Here is an 18,275-nt window from a genome sequence, read left to right on the forward strand (position 1 = left end):
CCATCTCTAAGGCAAACCAAACCAGCCAGACAAAAATGACTTTGTTTCACCCCACTGGCTAACCACAAGTCACACAAGCAATTTCCTTAGACACTCCAGTCTCCCAGTATCACCACCAGTCCCACACGTCCTGGGGATGAATGGTTAAGAAAACCAACACCCCAATAAAAGAAAAAGGTTCTCTCTATCCCAAAGGACCAAGCTCCAGACCCAGGTCAATATACACATCAGATCTTACCCACAAATCACACTGTTGCCAATCCTTTAGAATCTAAAGGTTTATTCATAAATCATAAAAGGAAAAAGATAGAGATGAGAGCTAGAATTGGTTAAATGGAATCAATTACATACAGTGATGGCAAAGTTCTTAGTTCAGGCTTGTAGCAGTGATGGAGTAAACTGCAGGTTCAAATCAAGTCTCTGGAGAACATCCCCGCTGGGATGGGTCATCAGTCCTTTGTGCAGAGCTTCAGTTTGTAGCAAAGTCCCTCCAGAGGTAAGAAGCAGGATTGAAGACAAGATGGAGATGAGGCCTTCGCCTTATATAGGCTTTTCCAGGTGTAAGAACACTTCTTTGTTCTTACTGTGGAAAGTTACAGCAAAATGGAGTCTGCAGTCACATGGGCCAGTTTCTGCACACCCTGCTGAGTCACAAGGCGTATCTGCCTCCTCTCTCAATGGGTCAATTGTGTTGCTGATGGTCCTTAATGGGCCATCAAGCAGGCTAAGCAGAGCTAACGCCCACTTGTCTGGGATCTTTCCCAGTAACACAGCACAAGTGTGAAATATAGACAGTATACAGCCAATATTCATAACTTCAACTACAAAATGATACAGACAGCATAATCATAACCAGTAACCCATAACCTGGTCTTAGACACCTTATATGACCCCCTTCACATAGGATTTGGTGCCACTATAGGACCTTGGTTGCAACCCATGTTCTATATGGTCTCAGTTTATATCAATAACATCACAATCATGTACTGTGAATAGTATGAGGAAGTTAAATTAAGTAAGTATTATTAAGTTTTTAAATATACAAGCAAACAGCAGGACCAATCTTCTGCCTACCAACTAGCAAGGATCCTGTGCAGTACCTACTAATTCTTCCCTACACCAGTAACTCCCAGCCTTCTCCCAAGTTAGGTGCTCTATCTGTATTCTCTCTTTCGTGCATTGGGGAGGGAAACAAATCTGCACGTTCTCTGTCCACAATGCCAATTTTTCCTATTCCCAGTGGCACATCCTTCATCTCTGCAAAGGAAGCAGAGGAAGTTTCTAACATTTCAGTTCTCTCCTACCCAAGTGCTGACTGACTGGTAGAAGAACCAGGCACAGCAGCAGTTCTCCTAATTAACATTTCCACACAACATTCCTCTTCATTCTCTCTAGTCCCTTCAAACTTAACCAGTCATAACCAGGAGCCACAGTGCTTGAGAAGAAACTCATTTAGAAAAAAAATATACAGTACATGCAATCAACTAAAAATCGACATTTGGGAAAACATGAGTGTTCCTTTCAGTCTGAGTGCATTGTTAATTATAATATAAATAGAAACCCAATACTGTAGAAGATAGGATGGTTTTTCAATTCTATTTGAAGTTTTCTTTATATGCAGGGTTGACAAACAGTTATGACTTTATTGCTTGGAGTATGCTGTACCATTCTGTCAAACTCCACCTACTGGATTATTTTATTACAACAGGCACAATGAAAGAGGGTATGTCCACACTAAAAACTTAAATCAACCTATATTAGGAGTAATTACTGCAGTGGTGCATGTCCACACTATCCTCCTGGGGGTGGTGGTGCAAGTCCTCACTAAGAGTACTTCCACTGACCTAAAAGGAACAGTATGGGGGAGCTGACAGCCGAATCTCTCAGCTCTGTTGACAGCTCTCTGCCAGGAACTCAGCTGCCCACAGGCTCCCAGACCTTCTCACCTTCCTGTTCTCTGCCAGGGGAGTAGGCAGGGAGACAGCACCTGGGGCTTCTTGCCCCTGGGCAGTGGGGTCCAGCTGTCCCAGCTTCTTAACCCTCCCCCCGCCCACTCCACCAAAGCCGTGAAATTAACAAGAGTGCTAACAGCAGCTGTAAGTAACACAATGTTTACACAGACACTGCATCACCCTAACTACACCAACATAACCTCTATGCCTCTAGTGGGGGTGGTTATTATGGCAGCGTAGTAGGAGACTTACACTGGCAGGACAAGGCTGTAGTGTAGACACTGATATAATTAGGTCCATGTAAGCTGCCTTATGTTGACCTGTGTAGTGTAGACCAGGACTGAGTTAAGACAGTGCTGTCAGCACAATGTCCAATTGTTGCAATGCACTTTAGGGCTGAGAATCTAGATATAAAAAGCCTGAAATTAAGTCAGCCACAGTGTGTATAAATATTACTTGGGATTACTAGTATTGCTGTTCATGTGTACTATCCTGCACCTGTAATACAGCAAAGTTGTTGCTGTAAAAAATGCAGTTCCTTGGCTGTCAAATACTATAGGATATACCATTAAAGGGCTTAGCACCTTGAGGGGAGTAGAGGAGGGTAGGAACAGTTATTTAACAAATACGAGCTCTAAAATGACTATCTGCTGGTTGCTCGGGTTCTGGATTCCGAAGTAAAGGTGGATGTCTCATAGGCAACTGTTTCCTCGTTGGCACACTTTTTAAAGTAAGCTGTCATAAATTAGTTACATTAAATAGTAGAGGCTAGACACTGCAAGTTGCCCAGAAAAATGCCTATTAACTCAAAAACAAGATGTTCCCCCTTCCTGATGTCAGTGATATTACTCAGCCAAGGAGAGGGAAGTTTCTGTCTACAAGAGAGAAACACAAGAGACTTGTCTCTCATTTAGAACTCTCACTTTAGTATTCCTATCATGAAACTAGACCCTCCCCAAAACTAATTTAGTGTTGGTGAATACTTATTCCACTGTTACTAACTAAAGAGCTAGTGTACTTCACTTACAGACTAGTATGTTTTCTACATGGGTTCTACCATGTTGACTCTAACAATGTTGCATAAGCTCCCTAGGCTGAATAGCATTGTTGTCAGGCTACTAGATTGGTATTGTCCTTGCCCTTTTCTTTACAGCACTAGAATGCAAGTCAGTGTGGAGACAAATAGCATTGCCATGCCTCATTGATGGAATCTTGCTCAAATAGTTAAGTAAAGAATTAGGCTCCAATGATTGCATTTCCTGGGTCCTTTCACTCAATGCACACAGTGGATCACTGTTCCTAGAAAATAATGATCTCACAGTAACTGTTTAGTTATACATTCTTTGAAGTAAGACACTTAGCTGAGTTCCTAAGCAAGGTATTTTCTCTCACAAGGATGGTTTCCTTCACTTCTCTTTACATGCAGGTCAAACATGAGAATTTCAACAACTGGTGGCCAAGTGTTTTTACCCATATTTTGAGGCCCCCAAAGAAAAACAAAAACAAAAACAAAAACATTTTCAGACTACTTACATATTAAATTGGATCTGTGTATTTGCAGACTTTTTTTCCCTATTAGTTCAGTTGAAAGTCCTGTTCACAGCACCAGGCAGATGCTCTCTTTAATATCATTAAATCATTACACCCAGAGTACCCAAATACTAACAAAAAAGTTACTCCCTTTGGAGCAATCCTTAGCACTGAAATGGTGAAGACAGACATTACATCTGAAAACTGTCAGTTACCAAAAAAGAAAGTTTCACCCTTCTATTAATGTATTGATAACATCTTTCTATAGAGATTTTAATGGATACTATGTTCTCTTACTGCTATGCATTGAACAAAACATAAACCAAAGTCCTGTAACTACTTTATTAGCTCTTCAAAGTGACATTAACAGGAGAAACTTGACAACTGTAGAATATCTGCAATGCAAAGTTCCATAAGAGATCCAGTACAATCGTAACCATTGGATTAACTACTTTTTTCTTGAAATAAGTGCATTTATTTTTGCCAGATCGCCAAATGACACTGTTGCAGAACCTCTCTGGGCAGGTCTTGCCTGAAAAAAACAAACAAACAAAGGGTTAATCTTGTGAAATATGGGAGTTATTGACATTCAAGCATAAAGCAACGGATAAGCTTCTTGTTACCTGTGACTCTTGGAATTTCCAGCCTATCATGTAATAAATCTCAAATGTAGCAGGTACTGAACCATCATTACTTCCATACATTTCTATTAAAAAGAGAAATGGGTTTTTATACATTGAAGAATTAAGTATGAAATGTTGAATCTGACAACAGTTTTTACTGAATGCAACTATGTATTTTTGAAAGCTATTTTTACTGTGCAGAAAGGGAGACCCTTAAAATTCTGATTGTATTAAGGTATAGTAGACAGAAGACAAGATGACATCACAACCATACAAAATGTGAACCTATTTCAAATCTACAGTAATTACTATTAAAAAGATATTACAAAAATAAATGGTACTTGTGTTAAAATTGGACAACCAAATTGTGTCTTAGATAAGAAAGGTTAAAAAAAAAGTAACATGGAAAAAAGGAATGTTCATAGAACAAATGAAGGCTAAAAAGATAGCTATTAAATGATATACCTTGATATATTGCTGCAGCTGCCAACATGGTTTCTCTGTGTAGGATAGGTTTCCTATTCCAAGAACAATTACTCTCTCCCATACCTAAAAATATGTTTCAGCTTTAAAAAAAAAGATACAGCATACACCATGAGTCTGAAATTTCATGCATAAATCACATATTTAGTCAATACAGAGGGAGAATCCTCCAAATAGAATGGTACAGCATACAGAGATTTGATTCAAGGGAACATCTACTTTACATTGCGAAGATGCAAAAGCCTTGCATAGCTTGTATTAAATTTATGGTTTATAAAGTTAACCATTTCACTATGTTATCATCCAGAAGATTTATTCTGCTATGTAATGGTCTTGATTTTTTTAAATAAGCAAGTTAGTCTGCTTATTTTCAGAATCTGAATACATACTTCTATGCTGATAACACATTACAAAAATAATGCGTTAATTAAATTTTTGACTGAACTCTATGGGGGAGAATTGTATGTCTCTGGCTCAATTTTACCCGCGTTCTGCCATATATTTCATATTATAGCAGTCTCGGATGATGACTCACTACATGTTGTTCATTTTAAGAACACTTTCACTGCAGATTTAATAAAACTCAAAGAAGGTACCAATGTGAGATTTCTAAAGATAGATACAGCACTGAATCCAAGATTTAAGAATCTGTAGTGCCTTCCAAAATCTGAGACAGATGAGGTATGGAGCATGCTTTCAGAAGTCTTAAAAGAGAACACACTGATGCAAAAACTACAGAACCAGAATCACCAAAAAGAAAATCAACCTTCTGCTGGTGGCATGTGACTCATGATGAAAATGAACATGCGTCAGTCCATACTGCTTTGGATTGTTATAGAGTAGACCCCGTTATCAGCATGTATACATTTGCCCTGGAATGGCGGTTTGAAGCGTGAAGGGACATATAAATCTTTAGCACATCTGGCATGTAAATATCTTGTGACATCAGCTACACCACCTGTTCTCGCTTTCACATGACATTGTAAACAAGAAGTAGGCAGCATTATCTCCTGCAAATGTAAACAAACTTGTTTGTCTGAGCAATTGGCTGAACAAGAAATAGGACTGAGTGGACTTGTAGTCTCTCAACTTTCATATTTGAATGAAGTTTTTTTGTACATAATTCTATATTTGTAAATTCAACTTTCATGATAAAGAGATTGCACTACAGTACTTGTATTAGATGAACTGAAAAATACTATTTCTTTTGTTTTTTACAGTACAATTATTTGTAATAAAAATAAATATAAAGTGAGCACTGTACACTTTGTATTCTGTGTTATAATTTAAATCAATATATTTGAAAATGTAGAAAACATACAATTTATTTAAATGAATTGTATTCTATTATTGTTTAATCACTTGACAGCCCTAATTAATGTGTCAATTCAGGCATTCCAAGGCTAGAATGAATTATTCTTCCTAGTCAAACACTTCACAATTCTCAGATAACAGGAGAACTTTTCTGCAAAGTTCAGCTGGAGTTAAGAAACAGGTACAACCTCTAGCCTCCAAATACTACCACACCTTATTGTATTTAGCCAATTTTGAACAATAACCTACATGTTGTTTGTGAAAAATTTACTTGCCTTTCAAATCTTCCATGATCTCAAACATCCCTGGATAGTTGACTTGAATTTCATCAGTATCCTAAAAAATGTTTAATTCAAGTGTATAGGTAATTAAAGGAAAACAAGAGATTGCTCTATGAAAAGAAAATAATTTGCATAACTATACAACTTGTTTTACTACTTGTCTCCCATTTATGCAACATAATCACACTAAGAAAAATATACACGGATAGCCATGTCTACATTCCTATAGAAATATATTTAGTAACTCAACTTGAATCACCAAATTCAGATTAAAGTGCCATTATAAGCAAAAGGAAGAGAAAAAACAGCAATTGACCATTAGTGTCTTACATTTTTACTAGTAGGTCTGAAGTTCTCAAAAAAGTTGTGTGGACCAGAAGCTAACCAAGCCAAGCCCCACTGGACCTCTAGGTGCAAAAGCACTACCTCAGCTGATCTCAGTAAATTATAATGGTGCTGAGACCAGAGGAAGGCTAAAGTAGCCAGGTGTCAAAACTACAGGATTTTATATAAACAAGTTGAATTGTAAATAGAAGTAAAGAGGCAATAAATTCAGTGTTGCCAAATTCCTAACTAGCTGATGCTGTGGTCTTTAAGGGAAGCAATGGATTATTGCCTCTTGTAGAGTACAATCAGGAGATGGATGACAAAAGGGAGTTTTGCATCCTAAAGGAAACACTGCAATCTCATACCTATCGATTTTAAAAAGAGTATAAGCCACTCTACTACTCAAGGTATAGATTATCCAGAACTACTCTGACACTTCAAACTCCTTTTGCAAGAGATATACACAGTTCAGCAAATGGAGATGTCAGTCTCCATAAACTACAAGAGTTGTTTTACACTGCCCAAGTAAAAGACCACCTTCTGCAAGTCCAGTTCCATGTATGGGGTTTTAAACATCTATGAAAGAACGTGCATATAATAGTCCAATCTCTATGTACCCAAAGTTTACACATCTTGATTACAAAATTTCTTTTGTGGTCCATATTCCTAATACCAGTGTGTAACAGTCCTGACAGGAACAGCAACAGATCTAACATGTTTATGGTTCTTCAATGCATTATTAAATTAAAATTATAGCAAGGTTCAATGCAAGATACTTTTCATACAGAACACACAATACTTAATTACAACACATCTACATTGCTAAGGCAAATGAGCAATTGACTTAAACCGGAACTATGGGTTCTCATATCTCCGAATAATCAGGCCACTTAGTTAGGCACTTATGTCCATATTTAAACCACTTCAAACACATAAAATGAAAATATTTACCTCAATTAATATTAAAGAAAGAAAAGGTTTAGTTCATTGTAAAGCTCAAGGCATGCAATACACACAGTTTAGCAACAATTATGAGGCAGCTTTAGGAGTCTGGGCACAATTGTAGTTTTGTGACCAACTATCATCTAGGTCACGTCTAGTATACTTAGTAAATGCACTCATTTAATTAATATGTTTATATGTATTTATTTAGTTTCATAAAAACATTAAGATGCTTTGGACAGTTAATTTCAAGGTGAGCACAAGTTCATGTGACTTGTCATTCACCAAGTTAAGTTTATAATTTGCACCTATCACTGTGGAAACAAGTTTTTACCTAATACCACCTTATGACGACATGTATTACTGCTAGTCTCAGCACCTATTTGATCTTTGGAGCTAGAAATATAAAGAGGGAAAAATCACTATCACCTCAGCTATGACAGTCACCTCTGATTTAGTCAAGTCAGACTTCCTTGTTAATTTTACTAACAGCAGACTACTTATGCTCACGACAGAACCAGTCCTACGAAATCAGGTAACATCTTCTCCACTGCAATTTCCTAAAGCTTTGAAACCATGAACACAGATCAACAGTACATTTCTGTATTAGTTTCCATGAAGATAACCTGCCTTTGCTAAAGAATCATTCTGTCTATCCCATGGAGATATGCTATGCCCAGGTTATTTGCTCTATTACCTCCCTATTGAAAGGCTAATAGAAACAAACCAATATCCTTTATCCTAGAACCCAAGGAGTTTAGTATTACTCATTGGCATCACTGTTAATTTTCCAAACTGTTCCACTCATCATATTGATAATTACCACAGTCAACGTGTTAAAGCCAGCTCTTCCCAGCAGATGTCCTAAATCAGTGACATCAGTGAAGGGAGATACATGTGGTGAGAATCCTCCTTCTCTTTCCAGTTCTGCTAGCTGCAAAGAGCAGCGAAGTTCATACAGAGTTTCTCCTCCAAACATGGCACCAATAAATACTCCATCTGGCTTAAGGACTTGATGAATCTATAATACAGAATATCTGCTTAATATTAAAGGTCTGCAAATGTTACTATCTAGTACAAAGTTCTTAAAATTTTCTTTTTGCCTGCACAGAAAGGATGAAGCGCCAAGACCACTGAAACAATTGAGTACTTTCCAGCACTTGAAGAATTAGAGTTAAAGAAACAAGAAGCTTAAAGTTGGATGTTTTATTTCTGTTGGAGGTTCTACTTTTAGTTCATTTTATACAGGAAATATTAAAATACTTGGTAAGACTAGATAAAATAAATGAAAGTGTTTGTTGTAATCAATTCAATTTACTGTCTGAACTCAGCAGTAATCCATATCTGAAAGATACCGTAGTCAAATTTCTTTATCACACACTATACCAAACATTCATTCAACACAATTTGTTTTTAAACTGCTGCAATAGCAGAATGCAACTGAGTGAAATTTAATATCAGATGATGATTCAGGGCCTAGTCCAACTCCCACGGATTTAGAAAAGGCAAGGCAATTGTACTTTTAACTGACCATTCTGAAGCAAATGTATCTAATTTTATACGCTGAAACGTAAGTAATTGTGCACACAAGATGGATCTTAAGTGTGTGCTCGGATTTCTGAGAAGAGTATCGGGTTCTATTAACATGAGGAGATCCTGCCAAAGTTTTTAGTGGCATAACAGGCTATAAAATCTTCCATACTGAACCAAAGTAATCATTTTGCATTTGTGCCTCGGAGCAATTCCCTAGGAAACGAAGTACTACCAAATCACATTAAATTCAAAACATGCCTATGCATAGGCAAGACTATTGTATCTGCATGGAAAATTCTTAACAGACACAAGAACATCTGCAGCTATTTACTTGTGAACAGAAAATACAGGAGGACAGGTTATGTATTTTTGCCACTTTTCCAGAGGTGTATTGTAAATAGTTTGAATTTTAAGAGTTTAGGATAGAGAAGTAGACTTCCCTCACTTTCCAAAAGTGATTTTTGTTCTTGTGAATGAGTGACAAACGGAGGAATTTGTGATAACAGTCTGTCCTTAGATCGTGTAGTAGTATAACCATCTCTGATCCAGAGAAACCCCTAGGTTGAAAGAACATTTTAACACTTGAGTTCTTGAACCCCTCTTGTGAGAGAGTGCCAACAAGCTTCATAAGTATTTTGCTTAGCATAGAAAAAACTGTCCACTATGAATGACAAATAAAATAAGTCTGGTAATAAACAGCTAACCAGACTTATCAGATAGTAACAACTTTCAGTCACCACTTGCTTCCGATGAATTCCAACTAATGTCATTGTGGTAAAAAGGCTCCTGACTGATACCTATTTCTTGAATCATCCAGTTCTGACGAAACAGAATTTATATAAAAGACGTAAGTGATCTGACTTACGAAGTAATGTGCAATGCAAGATAGTGGGGGGAATGAGTAGTATTTAATCAGGTTATCAGCCAAGGTGTCTTATTCTGTGCTAATGTAGAGACATTTGATCAGCAAGTCAGCAGACAGCATCGTTCAGTAACTAGTATCAAGTATATGTGGGCTAAGTTTAAGACATTAGCTGCAAATCCATTACTTTAAGCCATTGGTCCAAAAGTTACATAGCAGGAAGTTAGTCATAAAGCACAAGCAGTTTTTAACTGAAGAAAATTCCTTTATATCTAGCTGCAATTTGGAAGATATTCTGATGTAAGAAATACTTCTGCATGGAAAATTGTTGCAGTCTAAGGAAGTTGAATATAACATAACATGTTTTATCAACTGCTTTGAGACTGGACTGTGTGTACAAGTTATGTTATGTTTGGTTATCACTCAGAAAGACGTGTTCCATGGGTTAACCAAAGGACAATCTTAACCAGGTATCAAAATCAATATAGATAAATCAATTCACAGCTGTTAATTTTGTCATCTCAGGTATTTAAACTCTTATCAATGCAAAGTATGTGAAGAGTGGTATCATTTCTTTTTTAGCTAATGTCTCATACTAGCAGAATTTGAATCTTCTTAATGACAGACAACAACAAAATGAGTAGACAGTATTAAAATCATATTTAATCAGACTTCTAGGGATACGACCAAAAGTATTTCAACACAAGCTGTCTACACACATCTTAGAAATAAGCAAAAGAGGAAGGAAGTACATATGAGAAGTAACTGCAAACCAAAATTAGTTCTGATTACCGGGAACAGCAACAGTTTTTCTTACCTCTCTAAAAGCTCTAGGAAGGTCATTCACCCAATGCAAACTAAAATACAAAGTGTACATTTTATTAAGGTTTAAAGTGGTGAATAAAATTTGAGTAAAGGCAAGTAGTTGTCACAGCAAAACACACACTTCAGAAGCCAAAGCAAAGAACTATCATCAACTCTTCCCCAATACAAGTTTTTAATGTAATTATACAAGTTGTCAAATACCTGCACAACAAATTTGATAGTATTCAAGAATGACTAAATTCATATATAGTACTATCAAAGATCTATAAGACTAGAAAATGCTTGACTTCAGAAATACTATTCAAATGCCATTGCCTAGTTAAACCCTTTATTTTCTTACCCAAGAACACTGCTATCCCCTTATCTGATTTTACAAACATTAAACTTTAGTGAAATGATTAATACAAACCTTAAACTGCTAACAACAAGATCAAATGTGTCTTCTTTGAAGGGAAGGAATTCTTCATCAGCTACAACACTGACAGTGGGGATTTCAGTTTCCATAGTATTTTTCTAAGTCAGGTTAGAATAAATACACAATTTCAAACCGCATTTGATGCTATATTTCTTTTGTTTCTCAGTATTGTGGAATTAAAGCATGGCAGGCAGAAGTCAGATTGCTACTCACCAGAGCATTCTCTGCCATATCTACTTGAAAAAGTTTTTCAACTGTTTCCTGAAATAAGAAAAATCTGTCAAATATTTAGATTTATAAACCAAGAAGAGGCAATCTCTCTGAACGCTTTAGGTGTCTTAAAATATTTTAAATACAGTAAGTAAAAACAGACAACCTCAAAAATAAAAAAATCCACTATGCATTCTCCCCGCACCTTCCCCTCCAATAATGTTTGCTTTTTCAGCATCCCTCCTAATCAAGCCACACTGCCAAGCATGTGTTAAGGTCAACAGATTTGTGATATTTCAGACTGGGGTAAGGGCATAATACAAATCTAAAAAGTGCTTACAGAGGAAGCCTGGCCAGAGCCCTCACCTCTTATTCTGAGATAGGTCCAGCTTGAGCACATCTGAAGATCTTATCCATGGAGACAACGGTGGCATGGAGAAAAAGTCTCAGGTAGGAAGGTTTGATAGGTTAATACCAACACCTTCAATTTCCCCCAAAAACCCACAGGAAACCAAATGCAGATCATGGAGCACTGATTGATACACATTCAGGGCAAGAGACTCCATTTATCAAGGAGGTGGTGGGGGGTTCTGCACTAGTTTTAGTTTCTGAAGAGCCTTATGGTGCATCCCAGTGTGTGCATTATATTAATCTAGCCTTCAGATAACCAGGAGATTATGATGACAAAACCCACTAAGAAAATTATAGTAAAGTACTGGAGAAAAGGTTAGCGTTGGGTGTCATGCTACTGTCAGCATAAAGAAAATCCAGGAATTATAGTTTTAAAAGTCATTACAGACTTAATTTACACTATGTGCAGCTTTAATACTGTACACTGTTTTAGTCATTTTTTGCTTTAATCACTTTGTCTACTCCAGTCAATAAAGGTTAGTTTAATCTGCTACTTCAGAATCAGATGAATTAGCCTTAAAGCTTCTCTTTATGCCACTACATACTGGATGCATGTATGTTCTGTGCACTATCACTAACTGAATTTATCTACTGAAAAGCACAATGTTGCCCCTGAAGAGTCAGTATTTTAGAAAGACAAGGTAAGTGAGGTAATTTTTTTTTAAACCAATTTTTGTTGGTGAAAGGTGCAAGCTTTTAAGGTAAGCAGAGCTCTTCAGGTCTGTGCTCTGTGTAGCTCAAAAGCATGTACCTTCCACCAACAGCAGTTGGGTCAATAAAAGATATTACCTCACCTACCTTGTGTCTCATATCCTGGGACCAACCTGGCAACAACAACACTGCAAACAACTGTGTAAAAAAGAATTTTAAAGTATTTCATAAAAACAAGAGACTACCAAAAAGGAATACATCCTCAGTTTATCTTATGTGCTAAAATTTAATTATGGTCTTACTGGTTACTTTCCAGTAAAGAAGTCTAAATATGGAGGAGTGAGTGATAGGACTTTTCATCTTAAGAACACCAGTTCAAGTCTGACCCAAGGTGCTATAAACTGTAAGTTACCATCTAGTGATGATTCTGTGATCTGCGTGAAAGGAATCAGTGGTCTCAGTTTCATTCATAATGGGAAGATGGTTCACATCCCAGAACCCCTATTGCAAATGGTATCTTTGTTGGCAGTTTTAACTGAGGTGACAAAGACTGAACTATCTAGCCTCCTGGGCAGAGACTGCGGGGTAGGGAAGACAAAGCATCAACCCCTCCCCTAAGGCCACCAGCAGGGGCTGGTCCATCTCCCCTTCAGGAGCCACAAGCATTGTAGGACTAGGCGGCCAGCATGAGTTCCCCTCCTTCCTGGAGGAGGCGAGGATTGGGCTTCAGCTCTGCGGTGGTGGGCAGCAGTCTTTGGTCTTGGGGTGGCAGGCTCCAGTCCCCAGCTGCAGGGCTTTGAGCTCCCACCCTGGGCTCCCACCCGCATCGCCTCTGGGCCCCCTACCCACCTCCCCAGCCAGAGGTTAATTTGTTCCCCTCTTGCCAGGGCTGAGAAACTCTACTGTGAAAAGTGGTAATTGTTAATATCACTTTTCACCGACTCCCTACTAGCTAGCAAGTCTGCTGTGAAAAATAATATTAACAAACAGATAAACATAATTTTCACAATAGCAGACTTACTAGCTAGCAATTCTTTAAAAAAAAGAAACACCCACCAAAAAAGGCAAAGCATGCAAAGCACCTTATTTGTGTTTCTATTCTGTTTAGGTCCAGTAAAGAATAGAGACAACTGTACATTATTTTTTAATTGTTGAGACTGCAAAAAGAGAAAAAAACCCTACAGAAATAAATTACAGTGATTTGGACATGTGTATGTGCCCATTTGTTTTTCCTAAAGTTAATTATTTTAGGAGAAGTTGTCAGAGTGGGCAGCAGCGAGAGTTGGTGGCTGCACTCTGAAGCCACCCAAAAATGTGTTGTGAGAAACCCTGGTCTAGTCTACATCTTTCATGGAAATACATTTTAGAGGTGAGGGTGGGAGAATCACACCTCTAAACTGTGACTTAAGAATTAAGAAGCAACAAATTACCCACGAGGTTTCGAAGAATCTCTAATTTTCATTTGTGAATAGCACAGCATGACAAGAATGATTTGTACTATTTTTAGACACAAGCATAAACATACAGTACCTTGTTGAGATACTGAGCTATGTAGCCACTTCCACAACCAACATCCAACGCAAGAGGGAATGTTCTAAGCAAAAGAATTGTAAATTCCTTAGCATGCAAGTAAAACTACTATATTCCATAAATTTATGAAGTTCCAAATATCTTTTCTGACTAAATATGATTTCAATTAATGTCAATAAAAACAGCTTAAAGTCATTTTCCTTTGGTGTATATTGCCTATATTTCCTTTAATGGCACTTGATGCATGTAACTTGAAGGCTATTTTCCCCATTTATGACTTCATGTGTGTTTTCTTGCCACAATAAATTCTAGAAAATAAAAATATGCAACTTCATTATATGTTCTATTTACATAAAAATTATGTTAAGTCTTTAACTTGAATTCAAGTTTCTACAGAATAAAACACTGGCTTTCAAAATAAGTGAATGTTTGAGAAGGACAGTAAGGACATCTTACATGATTTTAAAAATCTACTTTCTCACTTAACAGTGGCAAGCTTCTCCTACCAATGGTGAGAGTATAAGCCATAAACATCTGAAGAATTGAAATTTGTGAACTAGTGTAAATCCATGTAGTGCTGACTTCCTGAATTGGCAGACATATAGTTGCACTGCCTCTGCTGCTCACAGCTTGGTGATGCAGCAGCAAAGCACTATATTTACAAGATGTTCAGTTTCACTGCTACTACAGTAGAATCTAAGCTTTATGAACATCTTGGGAATGGAGGCTTTTCGTAACTGAATAAAACGTTATGGCTGGTCTTTCAAATTTTTACAACTGAACATTTACTTAATACAGCTTTGAAAGTTAACTATGCAGAAGAAAAATGCTGCTTTTAACATCTTAATTTAAATGAAACAAGCATAAAAACAGTTTTCTTGCCTTGTCAAATTTTTTTTTTTTAAAAGATTCCTTTATTATTTTAGTAGTTTACGTTTAGCACAGTACTGTACTGCCCCACTCACTTTTCGGCAAGCTCCTCTTTCTCCTGCCTGCTGAACAGAGATGAAAGGGGGATAGAACTTCACATTCAGACATCTAATAGCTACAGACTGAAACAAATGACTGAGCCCCCTATATAGCATTCAGAGACTGCACTCTGATAGTGATCCCACCCATCTTCCCACTCCCACTTTGTGTGTGGGGCAGGGAGGAGGGCACATACGCAGCAAGGGCAGACTAGGCCAACAACGAGGACATGGTCCCTGGACCTTGCTCAGCTTCCCTAATAACCTGTGGACAATGAGAATCTCGTAAATATGCCGGCTCTGATGTTATGTAAATACTGAAATACCTGAGAACTAAATTTTTACTAAAGAGACACTATAAATTTAACTTCTGTTTGAAAGTGTTTTATCACAAACAAGACCTACAATTACTGTAACTGAAAGATCAGAAGGAAAATATTTCTTTATTTTATATTTTTTTTTTTACTTTGTACATTTGACAGTATTCGATCTATAGTCAGTTTCACTGTTTTTCCTGAATATACAACTCCTTTACTTTCCCCAAATATGGGCCCTTACACAACACAGGAGTAGGGGAAAAAAGAAAACATAAGAAAATGTGGTGACTGAACCACAAAAACTGGCAAGGGGATTCAGACAGATACAGTACTAGAATCTACTTTAATTCATACTTTTAACTGGGTAGATTCCAGAGTCAAAAGATACTGGATATCCCTCACTCAAAATCATTAACTTACCTGGTTATGTCAAACACCCGGTCTGCTACTCTGCCACCAACCTAGAGAATTGCAAGAGATTAAGATACAGGCATTATAAATAAGAATTAACCATCAGCTTCCCATTCCTGTTCTCCCTGAGAGTAGAAAGTTCTTTTTTTGTTAGCAGTGCAGGGTGGGGACAAAGAGGGAGGGGCTGTTAGAGGGTCAAATCATAAAATCCTGGGCCAGGTCTACACTAGAAAGTTGTCCCAGCAAAGCTCACACTTTTTTTCAGCACAGCCTTGCATGTATCTACACTTAATTTTGTTACCTACTAGCAGAACTCTCCACTTCTTCTGGCTTAGTTTTGCTCCTTTTCAGAGAAAGCCCCCATTCTTGTATAATTCTATACAAGCACAGTAGAAGTGTGGACATGCACAAACCTATACCAACATAAGCAGTACACATGCAACACCACAACATAATATTCCCTTCAGGAGCAACCTGTCTGGTAGCACCTTCAGACTGTGCTGCTCAGGAGTCAAAGCTACCAGAAGTCCATCTCACATTATGGCACTCTCACAGGAACAAGAATATTGGCAGTAACTTGGCAAAGAAGATAGCAAAACTCATTCTCCAGGGAGCAGTGTCAGGGTACATCTTCACTAGCAACAGCAGCGCTTTAATCTGGCTTGTGTAGTCACGGCATAGTGCTGGGAAAGACGACTACAAGCGCTATAAAAACAACCCACCTCCACAAGGGGAATAGAGCCAGGCGCTGGTGCACTCTCTACACTGGTACTTTACAGCGCTGAAACTTGCAGTGCTCAGGGGGTGTTTTTTCTCACCCTGAGTGAGAAAGTTGCAGCATTGTAAAGTGCCAGTGTAGACAAGCCCTTAGTGCTTTGCAAAAGGGGAAAGGGCTGAGGAAGGAGAACAGAAGGTGAAGGAAAATGAGTTTTCAGTCACCTGCCTGACCTGTGCCTTTTATGAACTGAGTGCTTTACCTATCAGGGACCCTACCACCTCCACTGTAACCACCGTGAACACTGCATCCTGAAGAGAAGGAACCCCACACTCTAAAGAAGAGAAACATGCCTCTCCCCTCTACCCCAGACAGCAGACAAGGAAGAGGTTTCAGCATGGGCCAGAAAGGGGATAACCAGGCGGAGTACAGCCAGGATCTGTTCAACACTCAGCTAGATCCTGAACACCTTACACTGACACCCTTTACCTCTGGAAGAGGGAGATATATGTGATCATTAATATTGTACTCTAGTGTATAAACTATATTGTAGATGGATGCACCCTAACCCTTTGTAACCCTGAAAGAGCTGAACTAGGATCTGCCTATATGTCCCTTCCTCCTGTACAGCCACAAACCACATTTTCATTACTCCTCCCCCCATCTATCCATTTTTACAGTTACATGCTCAGCCCAGTGGTCATGCATTCTCAATGCACCCAAATTAACCAACTGCTACCCCAGATTATAAACCCAAATTAACACCCACCTTTTACTCATCTTCCCCATCCTCTCAAAATGGGAGACAAGCACATGAGTGGAGAAAGTGTTTTGTTAAAAAAAGTGTGCATGGTGCAGGTCCTACCAGCAATCCAAGGCCACACTGGCAGCAGAACGAATGAGATAGTATGGCCACTAAATTATTTCATGCAATTGACATTGCAAGGGCTGCACCTACACATGCTTTGTTATTTGTATGACACTGTAAAAGCTGTTTAGCTGGTGACAGACAACTTTTACTGGCATCGCTGGGAGTGCAGAGAAAATCCCCTGCAGTAGGTTCTCTGGCTGGAGGGCCTCCTTGCCCTGCCCTTTGCCCAGGAGGGACAGCTCAGTGGTTTGTGCATTGGCCTGCTAAACCCAGGGTTGTGAGCTCAATCCATGAGGGGGCCATCTAGGGAACTGGGGTTTAAAAAAAAAACCACCACCAAAAAACCTGTCTGGGGATTTGTCCTGCTTTGAGCAGGGGGTTACACTAGATCAGTGGTTTCCAGAATATTTTGATCACGCACCCCACCAGTAAGAAAATTTTGAGCGGCCAACTGCAGAGGCAGGGAGGGAGCGAGCCCGACACTGGACTAGGTGACCTCCTGAAGGCCCTTCCAGCTCTGATATATTCTGTGAGTCTATGGCAGCGGGACTCTGAAGGGACCTAGGAGCGGGAGGCGTCACGGTCTCATCTTCCCTCCAGGGCCGCAGAGCCCGGGAGCTGCTCCCCGCCCCTCTGTGCTCCGGAACCGGGGGCGGCCGGGGTCCCATCTCCCCTCTGCCGGGGAGGGGCTGGATCCCGCGTGAGAGGATAGCGCGGACCCAGAGCCTCACCTCCTCCCTCAGGTAATCGTACTTGGCGGGCTCGGGCTGCAGCGCCGCCCAGTTCTTCTGCTTCCGCTTCAGCTGTCGGTCAAAGGGGCTGCGGGCCCCGGAGCCTGGCGAGGCAGCGGGGGCGGTTTTCCCGGACGCCGCCCAGAAGCGCCGGCACCAGCAGCCCGAGCTGGCCCGCAGGAGAAGGGAGCCGGGCCCCCTGAGCAGGGCGGCAGCGCTCATGAGGGGGTAGGCAAAGGATACCCGCGCCCACAGAGACAAAGTGTCCGTCCGAATAGGAGGCACTGCGCATGCGCTGAGCTCCCCCACTCTGTCCGCGGCGGCCTTGCTAGGGGCCAATAGTTCCGCCCCTATCACGCAGGATCGTCACCTC

The 18,275-nt window shown here is 39.4% G+C and overlaps 1 protein-coding gene across 5 annotated transcripts; it reads right to left on the reverse strand.

Annotated features, from left to right (window-relative positions):
• Positions 1 to 263: 263 nt before the first annotated feature.
• On the reverse strand, positions 264 to 18,259 carry NDUFAF5 (NADH:ubiquinone oxidoreductase complex assembly factor 5). 5 transcript variants are annotated; one of them, XR_012655638.1, is made up of 12 exons: positions 17,903 to 18,259; positions 15,595 to 15,635; positions 13,890 to 13,953; positions 11,301 to 11,348; positions 11,082 to 11,185; positions 10,665 to 10,704; positions 8,276 to 8,473; positions 6,178 to 6,238; positions 4,571 to 4,654; positions 4,106 to 4,188; positions 2,040 to 4,014; positions 264 to 1,987 (listed from the first exon to the last, which is right to left on the reverse strand). XR_012655638.1 is itself a non-coding variant. In XM_032789856.2 (11 exons), the coding sequence occupies exons 1-11, from the start codon at positions 18,122 to 18,124 to the stop codon at positions 3,931 to 3,933; spliced, it is 942 nt and encodes a 313-aa protein (XP_032645747.1). In that variant the 5' UTR covers positions 18,125 to 18,259; the 3' UTR covers positions 678 to 3,930. The 5 variants fall into 5 exon arrangements, 4 of the variants coding, with proteins under 4 accessions (XP_032645747.1, XP_032645746.1, XP_032645748.1 ...); XM_032789856.2 differs by having other exon boundaries at positions 678 to 4,014; positions 8,276 to 8,386; XM_032789855.2 differs by having other exon boundaries at positions 678 to 4,014.
• Between the last annotated feature and the right edge of the window lie 16 nt (positions 18,260 to 18,275).

The sequence above is a fragment of the Chelonoidis abingdonii genome, chromosome 3, assembly GCF_003597395.2.
Source record: "Chelonoidis abingdonii isolate Lonesome George chromosome 3, CheloAbing_2.0, whole genome shotgun sequence".
NCBI classification, from domain to species: domain Eukaryota; kingdom Metazoa; phylum Chordata; order Testudines; family Testudinidae; genus Chelonoidis; species Chelonoidis abingdonii.

What these genes read in the sequence shown, in the direction of transcription:
- NDUFAF5 (XM_032789855.2), bottom strand. Translation starts at nt 18,124, where the DNA reads ATGAGCGCTGCCGCCCTGCTCAGGGGGCCCGGCTCCCTTCTCCTGCGG. An exon ending in TTCCTAGAGCTTTTAGAGAG is followed by an intron (nt 8,474 to 10,664) that starts GTAAGAAAAACT and finishes TCTGTATTATAG; the next exon opens with ATTCATCAAGTCCTTAAGCC. An exon ending in GATCATGGAAGATTTGAAAG is followed by an intron (nt 4,655 to 6,177) that starts GCAAGTAAATTT and finishes ACATATTTTTAG; the next exon opens with GTATGGGAGAGAGTAATTGT.